The sequence below is a fragment of the Chiloscyllium plagiosum genome, unplaced genomic scaffold, assembly GCF_037043375.1.
Source record: "Chiloscyllium plagiosum isolate Xiang-an unplaced genomic scaffold, Cpla_swu_hap1 HiC_scaffold_3, whole genome shotgun sequence".
NCBI classification, from domain to species: Eukaryota; Metazoa; Chordata; class Chondrichthyes; order Orectolobiformes; family Hemiscylliidae; genus Chiloscyllium; species Chiloscyllium plagiosum.
In genome coordinates this window covers 42,019,569-42,036,073 of record NW_028270141.1, presented here as the reverse complement: position 1 = coordinate 42,036,073, position 16,505 = coordinate 42,019,569, and the positions used below count along the sequence as shown (strand labels likewise).

Genomic DNA, 16,505 nt, shown 5'->3' with positions numbered 1-16,505 from the left:
CTTTACGGAATGCTGATAGGGGAGGGGAGGGAAATATATGATCTGATGAGGGAGTCACGGAGGGAGTGGTCTTTACGGAATGCTGATAGGGGAGGGGAGGGAAATATATGATCTGACGAGGGAGTCACGGAGGGAGTGGTGATCTGACGAGGGAGTCACGGAGGGAGTGGTGATCTGACGAGGGAGTCACGGAGGGAGTTATATATTTCCCCTCCCCTATCAGCATTCCGTAAAGACCACTCCCTCCGTGACTCCCTCGTCAGATCCACACCCCCCACCAACCCAACCTCCACTCCCGGCACCTTCCCCTGCAACCGCAGGAGGTGCAAGACTTGCGCCCACACCTCCCCTCTCACCTCCCTCCAAGGCCCCAAAGGAAACTTCCATATCCGCCACAGATTCACCTGTACCTCCACACATATCATCTATTGCATCCTCTGTACCCGATGTGGCCTCCTCTATATTGGGGAGACAGGCCGCCTACTTGCGGAGCGTTTCAGAGAACACCTCTGGGACACCCGGACCAACCAACCCAACCACCCTGTAGCTCAACATTTCAATTCCCCCTCCCACTCCACCAAGGATATGCAGGTCTTTGGACTCCTCCATCGTCAGACCACAGCGAAACGACGGTTGGAGGAAGAACGCCTCATCTTCCGGCTAGGAACCCTCCAACCACAAGGGATGAACTCGGATTTCACCAGTTTCCTCATTTTCCCTCCCCCCAGCCTGTCTCAGTCAAATCCATCAAATTCAGCACCGCCTCCCTAACCTGCAATCTTCTTCCCGACCTCTCCGCCCCCACCCCAATCTGTCCTATCACCCTCACCTTGACCTTTTTCCACCTATCACATTTCCGACGCCCCTCCCCCAAGTCCCTCCTCCCTATCTTTTATCTTAGCCTGCTGGACAAACTTTCCTCATTCCTGAAGAAGGGCTAATGCCCGAAACGTCGATTCTCCTGTTCCCTAGATGCTGCCTGACCTGCTGCGCTTCTCCAGCAACACATTTCCATCTCTGATCTCCAGCATCTGCAGACCTCATTTTCTCTAATGTGAATTCAGACCAAGTTGGTAGGCAGGGCTGGCGAGATGTATTCAGAGTTGTCAGACGGAGGTCGACCTCCACTTCATAACAGATAGCACTGTCAGAGATGGTGTCAGGAGAATATGAAGAGGTAAAATAGGCTAGTTTGAGTGTTCCAAAGCAGAGGTTGACACCCTTCTGATAATTAAAACTGAAACACCCAGAGGGGAGCATCTTACCTTGTAATCTGATAAAGAAATGTGATAAGTGGTATAACCTACCTCTCACCCCCACAATCTGTTAAAAAGGTGTGGTTACATGAAATGAAATTCTTTCACTCACTCTACAATTCACAAGTAACATTTTATTTATCTAACTCCCACAGTGATCAAATTAACAGAATTCCTAACAACCCATTCCCAAACTCTACCTATTCCCACATAAAACAAGATCCTACTGGTGTGCTCTTTCAATAATACAGGTCTCACTTCTAAAAATCCAATAACAACAATAAATTAAAATTTAGTCTCTCAAAGTTCACACAGAATGGATCCTTATGAACTTCCTGTGTCTTCTTCTGTCATCTTCCTCTTTCCGAAATGCCTTCTCAGTCATTTTCTAGTGTCAACAATATTCACTAAATGTGCCGTTTAACTTTATAAATGGATAGTGCTTTTAACAGAGCATGGAAACTACTTTAGAGAGCTCGGTATTTCTGTCTCAGATGGCAGTTGGCTCTCCTGATTTTCAAAAAACACAAATACCACCAATGATGCAGCAAACTTGCACAATCTTATTGGTTTCAGACTGTCAACACCATCAGTTTTTCGATTCAATTGGCTTTGAATCGTTGAGTGCTTGGTTTAAATAAATTGGCCAAAGTCAAACTCATCAACAAAATAAATCCTAAGGTATCCATTAACAAAGCCAATTGCTACACATTTCCATTTTAGAACTATCTATACGATTCTCATCTGCTCACAGACCCCTTGTCTGTTTAACTCTCAGCTGAAAAAGCACTTTACCTCTTAAAAGGACAACACCATGCTTTCCCCCATTTTACAACTTTACTGTTTTTACACACCAATTTCGTTATACCTTCCCGTTAAGAAAAAGATGAACCATCACATGAAACAATGGCTTTATTTTGTTTTCTTTCTTCTGAATCTCAATGCTACTATTGTGAGATACATAGGTCATTAATCTAAAGTTATACCTTTCATACAGATTCTGCATACATACATAACATTGCACTGTACCAGTTCTCTCTTATCTGTACGTTTTCTTTTAAGCCAATGTAAACACATCTGCAGGAACATTTTTACAACTCACGTGTACAATTTGTAAATTAAGCACCTGTAACATAAGATCCCAACAAAACCGTCTCATATTTTTGTCCTGAAATCTTTCTAAAAAGGTGAGAGGGTTGTAGTCTTGAGTACACAACCATCTCCAAAACATTGTTTGTAATATAAACATTAAAATGTTGTAAGGCCAATGCCAAACTCAAGAACTGTTTTGATGGTGGAGTATTTTCCCTGGTGGATATTGAGTTTCTTTGAAAAAATAATCATTGGCCTTTCAATTCTGACAACAGCTTTCTGCATCAACATAGCTCCAACCCCTAAATCGCTGGTGTTAATCGTGACTAAAGAACTTCAAGAAATTTGATATGTCTAAAACTGGCGGTTAACACTGCTTTTAAATTTTCAAATGCCACCTGGCATTGATCTGACCACCAAAATTTCATATTCTTCTTTCACAAATCCTGATCTTACACCGGGGAACACTAAATCTCTCTCCATCTATACCACAGATTATCACTATCTCAGGTTATTATTTCAGATGGCGTGCAAATGCTTTCATTTCTTCATAGAGACTGACTAGCTCCTGTATCTCTCAATATTTTGACTTCTTTTCCTTCTCCCCCTGTTCTTCCTGAGTATACCTTACCCAGAGGTGAAATCTGTGGAAGATTGGGTGCTATCTTACTTTCCAGCCTCTTACTAGGCTGTGCACTCTCCTGCAGCTCCTCGACTTCTTTCAGAATTTCTTTCACTACCTCAACTAACCCCATTGGTTTAGCCTCTTTTATCACATTCTCTTTCCCAATGCTTTTCTTCAACCACCAACACTGTGACTTCATGTTCCAACTTATTATAGTGAAAACACCTGAGGCCTTTCACCTCCTTTTTACCCTCTTGGGTTTCTTTTTTCACCTGTGGTAAGATATTCCCAGTGTGACCTACTTTATGCTTTTCAATGAAGGATCTTCCTCTTTCCCAAGCTTTTCCCCATTTTTACACACCAATTTCGTGACGCAAGTGCCTACAAATTGGTACCAGAAGCATACAAGACAACGGTTCAGAAATATAAGAAAGGAACCAGGTCAGACTTATATTGAGTTTGAAAGAATTAAACAGAGCAAACCTGATAGACGGATGAGAGCATTAAAGATAGAAGAGACATATAAAGGTTCTTAGAGATACTATTCTGCTGGAGGACCTTTAAAAGCTCACTTCCAGAAATGATAAGAACTCATTTTGAGAAGCACAAAGTTCAAATAGCGAGAAAAGCTGCAGAGATGGTAGATGAATATATATTAGTGTATAATTCAAAACAGAGCTTCTGGCAGCAATTTCATTCCGTGAAGGATAGAAATTGGGCAAGAGGTAGATCCTTCAATGAAAATCAAAAAGTAGATCACACTGGGAGCAGTCTACCACAAGTGAAAAAGGAAACCCAAGAGGGTGTAAAAAAAGGTGAAAGACCTCAGGTGTTTTCACTGTAACAGAGTGGGACACAAAGTCTCAGTGCTGGTGGTTTAAGAAAGGCAATGGGAAAAATGATGAGATAAAAATTGCTAAACCAGTGGGATTAGTTGAGGTAGTGAAGGAAATCCTGAGAAAAATCGAGGAGCTGCAGCAGAGTGCACAGCTTAGTCAGGGGCTGGACAGTAAGATAGTATCTGATCTTTTCAAAGTCATCACCTGTGTGGGGAAGATTTACTCAGGTAGAATAGGGGAATAGGTAAAGAAGTTAAAATATTGAGGGTTACGGGAGCTCGTCAGTCTCTAATAGTTTGAGATGAAAATATTTGCATTCCTTCGGAAATGTCTGAGAGTGAGATAATCTGGAATAAATGGAGAGGGAATTAGTGTTCCCCTGTGTAAGATAAAGTTAGGAAGTCCAATCAAGACTGGGGAAATCATACTGAGAGTGATTGAAAGAGTGTCCATTCCAGGAATACTGTGTGTTCTTGGAAACGATATAGCCAGATCAAAAGTGGAAGTGATGCCCATTGCACTGGAGAAGCTGAAAGAAAATCAGGGAAATAAAAGAGTTAAAAAAAAATACCCTGGAATTCTTCCACACTGTGTGGTGACAAGATCCCACAGTCATAAGTTAAAACGAGAAGGGTAAACCAAAGAGAAAGACGAAGGAGTTGAGGTCTAGTTAGCTGACAACCTGTTTGATGAAATGGTAAAGAAAAAACCTGAGCAGGTAGAGGATCAGGCAGAGATGTTTGGTTCTGAAAGACTAATGAAGTTACAACAAACAGACAAGACAATAAAAGATTTATATCATAAAGCCTACTCTGAAAAGGAATCAGAACGTATTCCAGAATATTACTACCTTAAGGATAAAATCTTAAGGCAGAAATGGAGACCTTGGCAGGTTAGTGCAGATGAGAAATGAACTGACATTCACCAGCTTTTGTTGCTGGTATCATACATTGTGGGTAGCACATGAATGACCTGTAGGTTATCTAGGAGTAAGGAAGACCAGGCTAAGATACAGAAGCATTTGTATTGGCCTGGATTACATAAAGATCTGGTTGAATTTTGCTGTACCTGTCATACACGTCAGATGGTAGGAAAGTCACAGTCAGTAATAAAACCAGTGTCTTTGGTGCCAATTTCCACATTTGAAGAACCTTTCATGTGGGTTATGATTGATTGTATAGGTCTCCTCACTAAAACGAAAAGTGGGAATCAATATTTACTACTATAATGGACGTGTCTTCCATGTTTTATATCCTCTTTATAATTTTCTTTCCTACCTGTTTTTATCTTATAAAATGTAACAATACCTGTTACAAATGTAACAATATTTGGTTCTTTCATACAAACCAATTAATATAAAAGCTTGAGGTCCTAGTACTGATTCTTGTGGCATGGCACTCATTATATCTTGATGACTAGAAAATGATCCATTTATAGTTCTGTCTAGGAAACAGTAATCTTCTGTTGGTATGTATCAAATTTAAATAAACACTTACATAACTATGAGAGAACAGCAAGCTAAGGTTGATTGGTTAAATAAATTAAAAACTATGGTGATAAATAAAGTGGGAAATATTTAAAGAAATAATTAAGAATGTTCAAAAATAAATTCCTTTGAAACCAAATATCCAGCAAGACGATCCAGAAGAAGCTTACAATTTTGCAATGATAAGTAATAAAGTCTGGGGGATTAGGAGTACTGAAGGAACCAATAAAGGGCAACCAAAAATTTAATGACAACGGTAAACGTAGAAAATACAAGTAAACTATGCAGGAGTTAAACACAGGGGGGTCAGAGATTTCACAAATATGTAAAAATGAGAGAAGTAGCAAATGTTAGTTTCTCAGAAGGAAAGATGGGACCAATTATCATGGGAAGTGAGGAAATAAGATGGACTGAACAATTATTTGGCATCTACCTTTACAGTAGAAGACACAAGCTACATACCAGAAATAAAAGGTAGCTGGGGCTAATATGAATGTGGAAATTAAGGCAAGTAATTGTAGAGAAATAATACTGAAGAAAGTTAAGGGACCAAAGACTAACAAATTCTGTGGCTCAAGGACATTATGATTCTCCCCATTCCCAATTCTTGTTATCATGCTAATAAGGCCCTTGCCATCCATGAGATTATTGTGGATGACTATATCAATGCTACAGCTTTAATGAAGATCTAGTGGAGGAATGATGACACTCTTCTTCTAAATAACATATTCCCACGGGACTATCTTCCATCACCTCTTTATTCTTGTAGGACTGGCAAAGCTGGCATTTGTTGTCCATCCCTAGTTGTTCTTGAATTGAGTGAATCTCTAGGCAATTTCAGAGAACAATTAAGATTCAACCACATTGGTGTAGGTGTGGAGTCATACGTAAGCCAGACGAGGTAAGGGCAATAGATTTCTTCCCCTAAAGGGTGTGGGTGAACCAAATTGATGCTTAACAACAATGATTAGTTACATGTTTACCATTACGCTATCTTGTAATTCCAGATTTTACTGAATACAAAATTTTCCATCTGCTTTGGTGGAATTCAAATCCATGGACTCAAACTTGGGGCTTTGGATTATTAGTTGACTGACATTACCATAAATGTCTACCAAAATCTTTGTAACCATATGATGCCCTTATCCCTTTGCCATTTTTATTTCCTTTCAGCAACTCTTTCAATCACCCATCCAAATACCATTAAAGTTTCTCATGGGGATCAGCAATGTCAACGAGGGCCAGCAAATAGGTGCAACATTTCAAAATCTACAGAACACCGATTTCATGAATTTTTAAACTAACTTAATATTAAATATCAGCAAAACATAATTAGTAGAATAAAAAGACAAGAACAGAAAGACTTTACAGATTACAGTTAATTTAATGTTCAAATATTCATCACAATAGTTTGTACAGATACGTAACGAGTGGAAGTACAAAAGACAGCAAACGCTCACTTTCCAAGTCTGAGGAACAATGGTTTCATAATTTTTTTAAAACTTATTTGTTAAAGTTTTAAATATCAGCAAAATCACTGAAACTATCTCACTTTCGTCAAAATACTTGCAAAATGCATACTTTTCAACTCTTTATTTTTAAATATATTTAAGAATAATAATCAAAAGACAACTTTCAGAGAGAAAATGGCAGACAAAGTTGGGACCATGTGCTTCCCAGTTAAATAAACAGTCATGTATTTGACACAAGTGGGTTATAGTTCGACCATAAACAGCCAGTATTGTATTTTCAATAAAGCCAACATAGTTTCTGTGTAGAATTTCTGTTATCCATTCGCTTTAAGGTAGATGTATCTTTTCATGCAATCTGGCAAGCACTGGCAAAATAAAACTTGATCTCTCAATCTGCTCATTGTTACTTATGAAAAATAAAGGGAAGAAACAATTTGATTCATATCAAATTATTCAGATGACAGAATTATTTTCAAGAAACAGTATGAGAAATGGTAGCACTTACAAAGATGAAAAACATTCAAGGCAATCGCAGATAGATGCTGTGTGCAGATAGAAATTGGTTTAAGGTGCTTTATATCATAATTCCATGCTCCGATATGTAGTTGATTCTGTTCTTGTACCTCATTACACTGCTTGGTCTCATGCCCATTGTATGCAAAACTTGATATAGATTCAGAAGTAAAAAATATTGCACTCTGTAAAATTATCAACCAGACACATTGCATAATTTACATCAAATTGAAACTGCTGGAACTGAGTTTTAGGTTGCCCATTTGAAACCATTAATATATTGAAGAACTGCATATGCAACAAGTCAAGGATTCCCATCATGGGCAGGAAGGCAACAGAACGCAATGACAAAAGCTGCTCTGCAGATCTGTTTCCATATTCCATCTTGTTCTGTTGAAAATCAATTGCTCCTTTTATGAGGATCTTTCTCATTTAGAATATATACACAACTGAGGAGAGGAACATTTCATTTCTCAACCTCAACCTTATCCCGAAAGCACTGAAGATTCTAAATGTGCACAGTGATTGGTATAAAGAAACCCAATTTAAATGTTCAGCCGGCAGCGTAACTGCTTAGAAAGGAATAAAACATAGGGAGCTTCATCCGTTGTTGGTCCTTACGACACCAGGCTATCACAGTGCCATCACTGTTTGCTGTGTAGAGATGATGGCCATCGCAGGAAAACGTGAGACTGTAGGACAAAAAAGAGAATATAACGAAGTCAAAAAGCACGATTATCAAAAATATGGTAGACATTTAACTCAGGATTTTACCTAATTCTTTGGTATGTTTTTTGACCATCAACACACATTTTTTTTTTCCCTTTTCTGATAATTTTCTACTCTCCCACCCCAGGGAAAAGACTTTGTCTATTTATCCTACACGCCTCTCATGATTTTATAAACCTCTATAAAGGTCACCCTTCAGCCTCTGACGCTCCAGAGAAAACAGCCCCAGCCTGTTCAGCCTCTCCCTATTGCTCAGATCCTCCAACCCTGGCAACATCCTTGTAAATCTTTTCTGAACCCTTTCAAGTTTCACAACATCCTTCTGATAGGAAGGAAACCAGACTTGCACGCAATATTCCAACAGTGGCCTAACCAATGTCCTGTACAGCTGCAACATGACCTCCCAACTCCTGTACTCAATACTCTGACCAATAAAGGAAAGCACACCAAACACCTTCTTCCCTATCCTATCTACCTGCGACTCCACTTTGAAGGAGCTATGAACCTGCACTCCAAGATCTCTCTGTTCAGCAACATTCCCCAGAACATTACCATTAAGTGTATAAGTCCTGCCAAGATTTGCTTTCCCAAAATGCAGCACCTCGTATTTACCTAAATTAAACTTCATCTGCCATTCCTCAGCCCATTGGCCCATCTGATCAAGATCCCGTTGTAAACTGAAGTAACCTTCTTCGCTGTCCACTACATTTCCAATTTTGATGTCATCTGCAAACTTACCAACTATACCTTTATGCTCACATCCAAATCATTTATATAATTTATGGTGGCTCAGCGGTTAGTACGGCTACCTCACAGCCGTAGGGACCCAGGTTCGATTCCAGTCTTGGGCAACTGTCTCTGTGGAGTTTGCACATTCTCCCAGTGGTCTGCATGGTTTTCCTCCAGGTGCTCTGGTTTCCTCCCACAGTCCAAAGACGGGCTGGTTAGGTGAACTGACAATGCCAAACTGCCCATAGAGTTCAGGGATGTGTAGGATAGGTGCATTAGGCATGGAAAATGTACAGTAATAGGGTGGGGGAATGGGTCTGGGTGGGATAATCTTCGGTGGGTCAGTGTGGACGTGTTAGGCTAAATGGCCTGTTTCCACACTGTAGGGATTCTATGATTCTAAATGACTGAGCACCGATCCTTGTGGCACTCCACAGGTCACGGGCCTCCAGTCTGAAAAACAACCCTTCACCACCACCCTGTCTTCTACGTCCGAGCCAGTTTTGTATCCAAGTGGCTAGTTCTCCCTGTATTCCATGAGATCTAACCTTGCTAACCTGTGTCTCATGGGAAACCTTGTCGAACGCCTTACTGAAGTCCATATAGATCATGTCTACCGCTCTGCAATCATCAATCCTCTTTGTTACTTCTTCAAAAAACTCAGTAAAGCTTGTGATTGGCCAAGGAAATATATTTTAAAGAAAATTGTAAAGGAGAGAAAGAATAGAAGTGGGAAAGGAATTTTAGAATTTCACAAGTTATACACCTTGGGCACTGGAGGTATAGATGCCAATGAGGGACAAATACAACTAGCAATACAAGAGTGGTCTGAAATAGAAACCTGTTAGAAAGTGAATCTTGGATATAGCCTGCTGAGATTGTTCTGTTCATCTGAAAATCTTATTCTTAGAATGACTGGATACACATGAGCATACTTAAACAATATTAGCATAAAACATGGCATCTACAATTCTGTACAACACAAATGTATTTTCTCAATCTTACCTGACAATAGGCCGATTTGATTTCGGGAAAGCAATTTCCCTAACAGGCTTCAAGTCCCATGTACTCCACAGCCTGAATGGCATAGAAATGTTCAAAAGTAAGAATGCTGACTTGTCATTTTAATTATTACAGTAAAAAATTGCCCGTACATGTGAATAAAGGAGTTTACTGGGTCCACAGATAAGATTTAAGCATTTGAAAGGTTTTATAAATGAACAGCTAAAGGGCAAGTAAGCAACAATCAATGAAGTACCTGCAAAGCTAATGTACAAACACTTAATGTGCCTATATCAAATTTCTCAATCAATGAGATCTTATAAAATAGAAATAGGAGTAGGCCCTCTAGCCTGTATTCCTGCTTGACCATTCATTCGGATCACAGCTGAGCCAACACTCTTCACATCCACTTTCCTGTCTTTCCCAATGATCCTTGATACCCCTACTGATCAACAATCCATCTCAGCCATAAATATACACAGGAACCTGGCTTTCACAGTTCCCTCAGCATCAACACTCAAAGAAGTGCCTCCATGTCAGTCTTAAATTTGTGCACTTTGAGAGACACTTTCAATAGGTCCTCTGGTCCTAGACTCTCAGTATTTATTCTTTCAAGTCCCTTACGAATTCTATACGTCTCAATGAAATCACTTTTCATCCTTCTAAATGCTAGTGAGTGGAGTTCCAACGTGTTTAGCCTTTGCTTATAAGATAATGCATCCATACCAGGGAGCATTCTCTAAACTGCTTTCAATGAAATAATACCTTTCCTTAAATAAGGAGACCAAAACTGCTCTCAGTACTCCAGATTTTAAAATAAATCATTTGAGAGATGTGGATGTCACTGGATAGCCAGCATTTGTTGCCCGTCTCTAGTTGCCCCTAAGAAGGTAGCGGTGTTCCATGTATCTGCTGCTTTTGGCCTTCTAATGGAAGTGGTCATGGATTTGGAAGGTGCTGTCTGACGATCTTTAGTGAATCTGGAATGCACCTTGTAAATAGTATACTCTGCTATGACTGAGCATTCGTGGTGAAAGGAGTGGACATTTGTGGATGTGGTGCCAATCAAGTGTGCTGCTTTGCTCTGGATGGTGTTAAGCTTCTTGAGTATTGTTGGAAATGTACCCTTCCAGGCAACAGAGGAGTATTCCATCAGACTCCCGACTTGTGCCCTGTAGATAATGGACAGGTTTTGGAGAGTTAGAAAATGAGTCACTCATCACAGCATTCCTAGCCTCTGACCTTTTCTTGTAGCTACTGTATTTAAATGACAAGTCCAGTTGAGTTTCTGGTCAATGGTAACCCCAAGGATATTGATACTGGGGTTTCAGTGATGCTAATACCATGAGACTGTCATGAGACTGTGGTTAGATTGTCTCATATTGATGATGGTCATGGCCTAGCATTTGTGTGCCTTGAATGTTACTTGTCAGCCTAAGCCTGCATATCGTGTGGATCGTGTTGCATTTGAGCATGAACTGCTTCAGTATCAGGGGAGTTGCAAATGTTGCTGTACATTGCACAACCATCAACGAGCACCCTGACTTCTGATCTTATGTTGGAGGAACGTTCATTGTTGAAGCAGCTGAAGATTGTTGAGCCTGAAGATGTAGTCACTCGTACCTTGGTCAGTGCAGTAAGACTTCCCTACAATTATATTTCAATCCCTTGAAATAAGAAAGCTACTGTTTTACCACTAGTCCTAACTTATTTGGACAGAGTATTAAACAAGAGATTATTGGAGTTGAAATAAATAATGTTAATCTTCACATAGACAGGACCGATCAAATTGGCCAAGGTAGTTATAGAACCCTCACAGTGCAGGGACGGGTTATTCAGTCCCTCAAGTCTACAACGACCAAAGAGCATCCCATTCAGACCCAGCCCTCAACCCTAACCCCATAACTCCACATTTACCATGACAAACCCAACCAATCTCGACGCTACGGGTCAATTTAGTATGGTCAATCTAACCTGTACATTTTTGAACTGTGGGGAGAAATTGGAACACCAGGCAGAAACCCACACAGAGTTGGGGAGGATGGGCAAGGTCCACACAGACAGTTGCCTGAGGCTGGAATTGAACCCGGTTCCATGGCACTGTGAGGCAGCAGTGCTAACCACCGAGTACCTGTGCACTGCTGCAAGGTGAATTTATAGTATGCTTTTTTGACAGTTTCCTGGAGCAATATTGGTGGAATCAACAAGAGATAAATCTATTTTGATTGTTTCAGCGGTGGTTCAAGTGGGAGGAGTGACTGCGAGTTCCAGTGGCACGACGGGAAGGTAACTTTTAAACATATAAACTTACCTCGGGAGTTTCAGGTACATATTTTGGCAGTGGCCGAATCCAGAGACACTACCCGCCGCCAACCTCTAACCAAAAAAAAGGACTTGTGCATTGCAAAGGTAAGGCATTTCAATTAATATTTCTTGTGTTTCGTGTGATTGATTAAAAGTTTACCATTAATTGGTTAGCTGAACAAGACCATAGAGAAGTACTAACGGTTGTTTAACTCAAATTTGTATAAATTAATTAAATAAGTAGAGACAGCTGGACAGGTGATGTGCTGTGGCTGTATGATGTGGGAGCTATCTGATCCGACTGTGAACAGCAGTGACCACATCTGCAAGTGTTGGTTGCTGGAAGAGTTAATGATCTGGAATCTGAGCTTCAAACACTGCAGCACACTGGGAGAGGGAGAGTTACCTGGGCACTTTATTTCAGGGGGCAGTCACACCCGGTAGATTAAATAATTCAAATTCAGTTAATGATCAGGGACAACAGGGTGTGACTGTAAGTGAGGCAGGTAGGGGGATTCTGAGCTCAGGAGTGAAGGAGCCTCAGCCTTCGACCTTGTCCAACAGGTATAAGATTTTTGCTCCCTGTATGGATGAGGAAAAGGGATGTAGACAGGATGAGCCAGCTGACCACGGCACCATGGTGCAGAAGGCCATTCAAGATGGGGGAGCAAAAAGACAAGCACTTGTTATAGGGGATTCTATAATTAGGGAGACAGATAGTATCCTTTGTGAGTCCTTGCATGTGTGTTGCCTGTCACGTGCCAGGGTGCAGGACATCTCCAAACGGCTTGTGGAGAAGTAGTGGTGAATCTAGTTGTTGTGGTCCACGTTGGCACAAACAACATAGGCAAGGCTAGGAAGGAGGACCTGTTTGGGGAGTATCATACACTAGGAAGGAAATTGAAGAACAGGCTTTTTGGAACAGCTTGTGTAGGAGCCCACAAGGGAGCAGGCTATTCTGGACTTAATGCTATGTAACAAGCCAGACTTTATAAAAGATCTTCCAGTCAGATAACACTTAGGAGGCAGCGATCATAATATGGTAGCGTTCAGTCCGCAGTTCGAAAGAGAGAAGGCAAAATCGGATGTAATGGTGTTATAGTTAAATAAAGGTAATTACAGGGGCATGAGAATAAACTGACTAAAACTGACTGCAAGCAGAGCCTAGTGGGGAAGACAGTAGAGCAACAATGGCAGGAGTTTCTGGGTATACTTGAGGACACAATACAGAGGTGCACCCCAAAGAAAGGACAGATTACCCAGGGGGGGGAATTAGACAACCATGGCTGACGAAGAAATTCAGGAGATGTATCACAGAAAAAGACAGCGCCTATAAAGTGACCAAGAGCACTAGGAAATCAGAAGATTGGGAAGACTACAAAAACAAACAGAGGATAACAGAGAGAAATAAGGAAGGAGAGGATCAAATATGAAGGTAAGCCAGCCAGTAATATTAGAAATGATAGTAAAAGTTTCTTTCAATACTTAAGAAACAAACAAGAGGCAAAAGTAGAGATTGGGCTGCTCCAAATTGATGCAGAAAGGCTAGCGATGGGAGATAAGGAACTTAATAAATACTTTGTGTCAGTCTTCACATGGAAGACATGAGTAATATCCCAACAATTAAGCAGAGTCAAGGGGCAGAGTTGAGTATGATGGCCATTACAAATGAGAAAGTACTTGATAAGCTAAAAGGTCTAAAACTGATAAATCTCCTGGCCAGGATGGGCTACATCCTAGAGTTCTGAGGGAGGTGGCTGAAGGAATAGCGGAGGAGTTGGTTGTAATCTTTCAAAAATCACTGGAGTCAAGGAAAGTCCCAGATGATTGGAAAATCGCTGTTGTTGCCCCCTTATTCAAGAAAGGATCATGACAAAAGATGGAAAACTATAGGCTGATTAGCCTAACCTCGGTTGTAGGTAAAATTCTAGAATCCATCGTTAAGGATGAGATTTCTAAGGTCTTGGAAGTGCAGAGTCGAAATAGAGCAAGTCAGCATGGATTTAGTAAGAGGAGGTTGTGCCTGACGAACCTGTTAGAATTCTTTGAAGAGGTAACAAGTAGGTTAGACCAGGGAAATCCAGTGGATGTTGTTATCTCCCTAGATTTCCAAAAGGCTTTTGATAAGGTGCCTCACAGGAGGCTGCTGAGTAAGGTGAGGGCCCATGGTGTCCGAGGTGAGCTACTGGTATGGATGAGGATTGGCTATCTGACAGAAGGTAGAGAGTTGGGATAAAAGGTTCTTTTTCAAAATGGCAGCTGGTGATAAGTGGCGTCCCACAGGATTTGGTCTTGGGGCCCCAGCTGTTCACTTTAAATATAAATGATTTGGATGAAGAGACTGGGGACATTCTGGCGAAGTTCACCAATGATACAAAGTTAGGTGGACAGGCAGGTAGTTCTGAGGAGGTGGGCAGGCTACAGAAAGGTTTAGACAGTTTGGGAGAATGGTTCAAGAAATGGCTGATGAAATTCAATGTGAGCAAATGCAAGATCTTGCACTTTGGAAAAAAGAACACAAGCATGGACTTTTTTTTCTAAATGGTGAGAAAATTCATAAAGCCAAAGTACAAAGGGATCTGGGAGTGCTAGTACAGGATTCTCTAAATGTTGACTTGCAGGTTGAGTCCATGGTTAAGAAAGCAAATGTTGTAATTTATTTCAAGAGGGTTGGAATGTAAAAGCAGTGAGGTGCTACTAAGATTTTATAAAGCTCTGGTTAGGCCCCATTTAGAATACTGTGTCCAGTTTTGGGCCGCATACCTCAGGAAGGACATACTGGCACTGGAGTGTGTCCAGCGGAGATTCACATGGATGATCCCTGGAATGGTAGGCCTAACATACAATGAACAGCTGAGGATCCTGGGATTGTATTCGCTAGAGTTCAGAAGTTTGAGGGGAGATCTAATAGAAACTTACAAGATAATGCACGGCTTAGAAAGGGTGAACACTGGGAAATTGTTTCTGTCAGGCGGGGATACTAGGACTTGTGGGCACAGCTTTAGAATTAGAGGGGTCAATTTAAAACAGAAATGAGGAGACATTTCTTCAGTCAGAGTGGTGGGGCTGTGGAATGCACTGCCATGGAGCCCAGTGGGGAGGCCAGGACGTTAAATGTCTTTAAGGCATTGATTGATAAATTCTTAATCTCGCAAGGAATTGAGGGATATGGGGAGAGTGCAGGTCAGTGGCGTTGAAATGCCCATCAGCCATGATTGAATGGCAGAGGGGACTTGATGGGCCAATGGCCTTACTTCCACTCCTATTTCTTATGGTCTTATTTTAGATCTAGTATTGCATAGTAAGGCAGTTTCATCTGTAACGTCAAAGGAAAGGATCCCCTGATAAATAGTAATTATGAAACAATGGATTTCCACATTGTTAGAAAATACTTTAATCTAACGGTCAAAAATAGTAGGGGTGGATGAATCTGCCCTCAAATGTTCCTCAGAAACTCTATTCATTGGAGCAGTCATTAAGAGAATAATTACCCCTCCATAATTGTAAGTAGAATAGAAGGAAATATGGTGGAGCAATCAGCGGTTACATAAATAAATTCTGGCAGTGACAGAGTTCACAGGAGAGAATTGACCAAAAGTGGAATCTGGTATAGGAAGCCTGTCATTAGGAAAATCTTAGAGTCCACCTATCTTAGATTCACAGAGACCTACAGCACAGAAAAAGATCCAACATGTCCTTACCGGCTGTTATTGGGAAATTGTTAGAGTCCATCAAATGGAATGTAATAGGAGGGAATTTAGAAATATGATCAAGCAAAGTCAGCATAACCTCACAAAAAGGAAATCGTGCTCAATTTGAGGAGGCAACGAGGATAAATAAAAATGAACAGATAGATGCAATATATTTGGACTTTCAAAAGTCAGTCGATAAGGTACTACTTATGCCACACAAGGCTACTAAATAAGAGCCTTTAGTATTGGAGATAGTATATTAGCATGGAGATTGTATATTAGCATGGAGATTGGATTGGTGAATTAATACAAGACAGAGAGTTATGAAAAGAGAGCATTTTCAGGATGGTAACCTATAACTGGAGGAGTTCCACAATGAACGGAACTGGACCCACAATTATTTACAACATATATTAATGATATGGTTGCCCAAAGTGAATTTACTATTGTCATAGATAGGAAGGCAAGTAGTGAGGATGTGTATGGCATTCTAGTGGATATGACCATAAGGATGTTGTTGATAAGAGAATTAGATGATAACAATGCACGTCAAGATGAGCAGAGAATATTCTCTTTAGGAGATGGTCATTGCTTTAACGTTTGCTTAACAAAATATTATTTGCCACTTATCAGCCCAGATCTGGATAATGTGTTCACAGGATCCTACTCAAGACTTCTCATCCATCCCTCTATGGAATAGTGCCCAACAGTTGGATCAGCAATGCTTTAGTGTCACAAGTAGCAGTTCAATATACAGATTTATTTA

At 40.6% G+C, this 16,505-nt stretch overlaps 1 protein-coding gene across 3 annotated transcripts in view; it reads right to left on the bottom strand.

Annotated features, from left to right (window-relative positions):
• Nucleotides 1-6,662: 6,662 nt before the first annotated feature.
• Nucleotides 6,663-16,505, bottom strand: part of lyst (lysosomal trafficking regulator) — a 360,509-nt gene continuing 350,666 nt past the window's right edge. For all 3 annotated transcript variants that reach the window (XM_043680014.2, XM_043680023.2, XM_087978632.1), the window contains 2 exons: nucleotides 9,747-9,818; nucleotides 6,663-7,975 (listed from right to left, as the gene is read on the bottom strand). In XM_043680014.2, coding sequence (XP_043535949.2) covers nucleotides 7,837-7,975; nucleotides 9,747-9,818 — 211 coding nt within the window. In that variant the 3' untranslated portion in view covers nucleotides 6,663-7,836. The remainder of the gene's footprint in view (nucleotides 7,976-9,746; nucleotides 9,819-16,505) is intronic.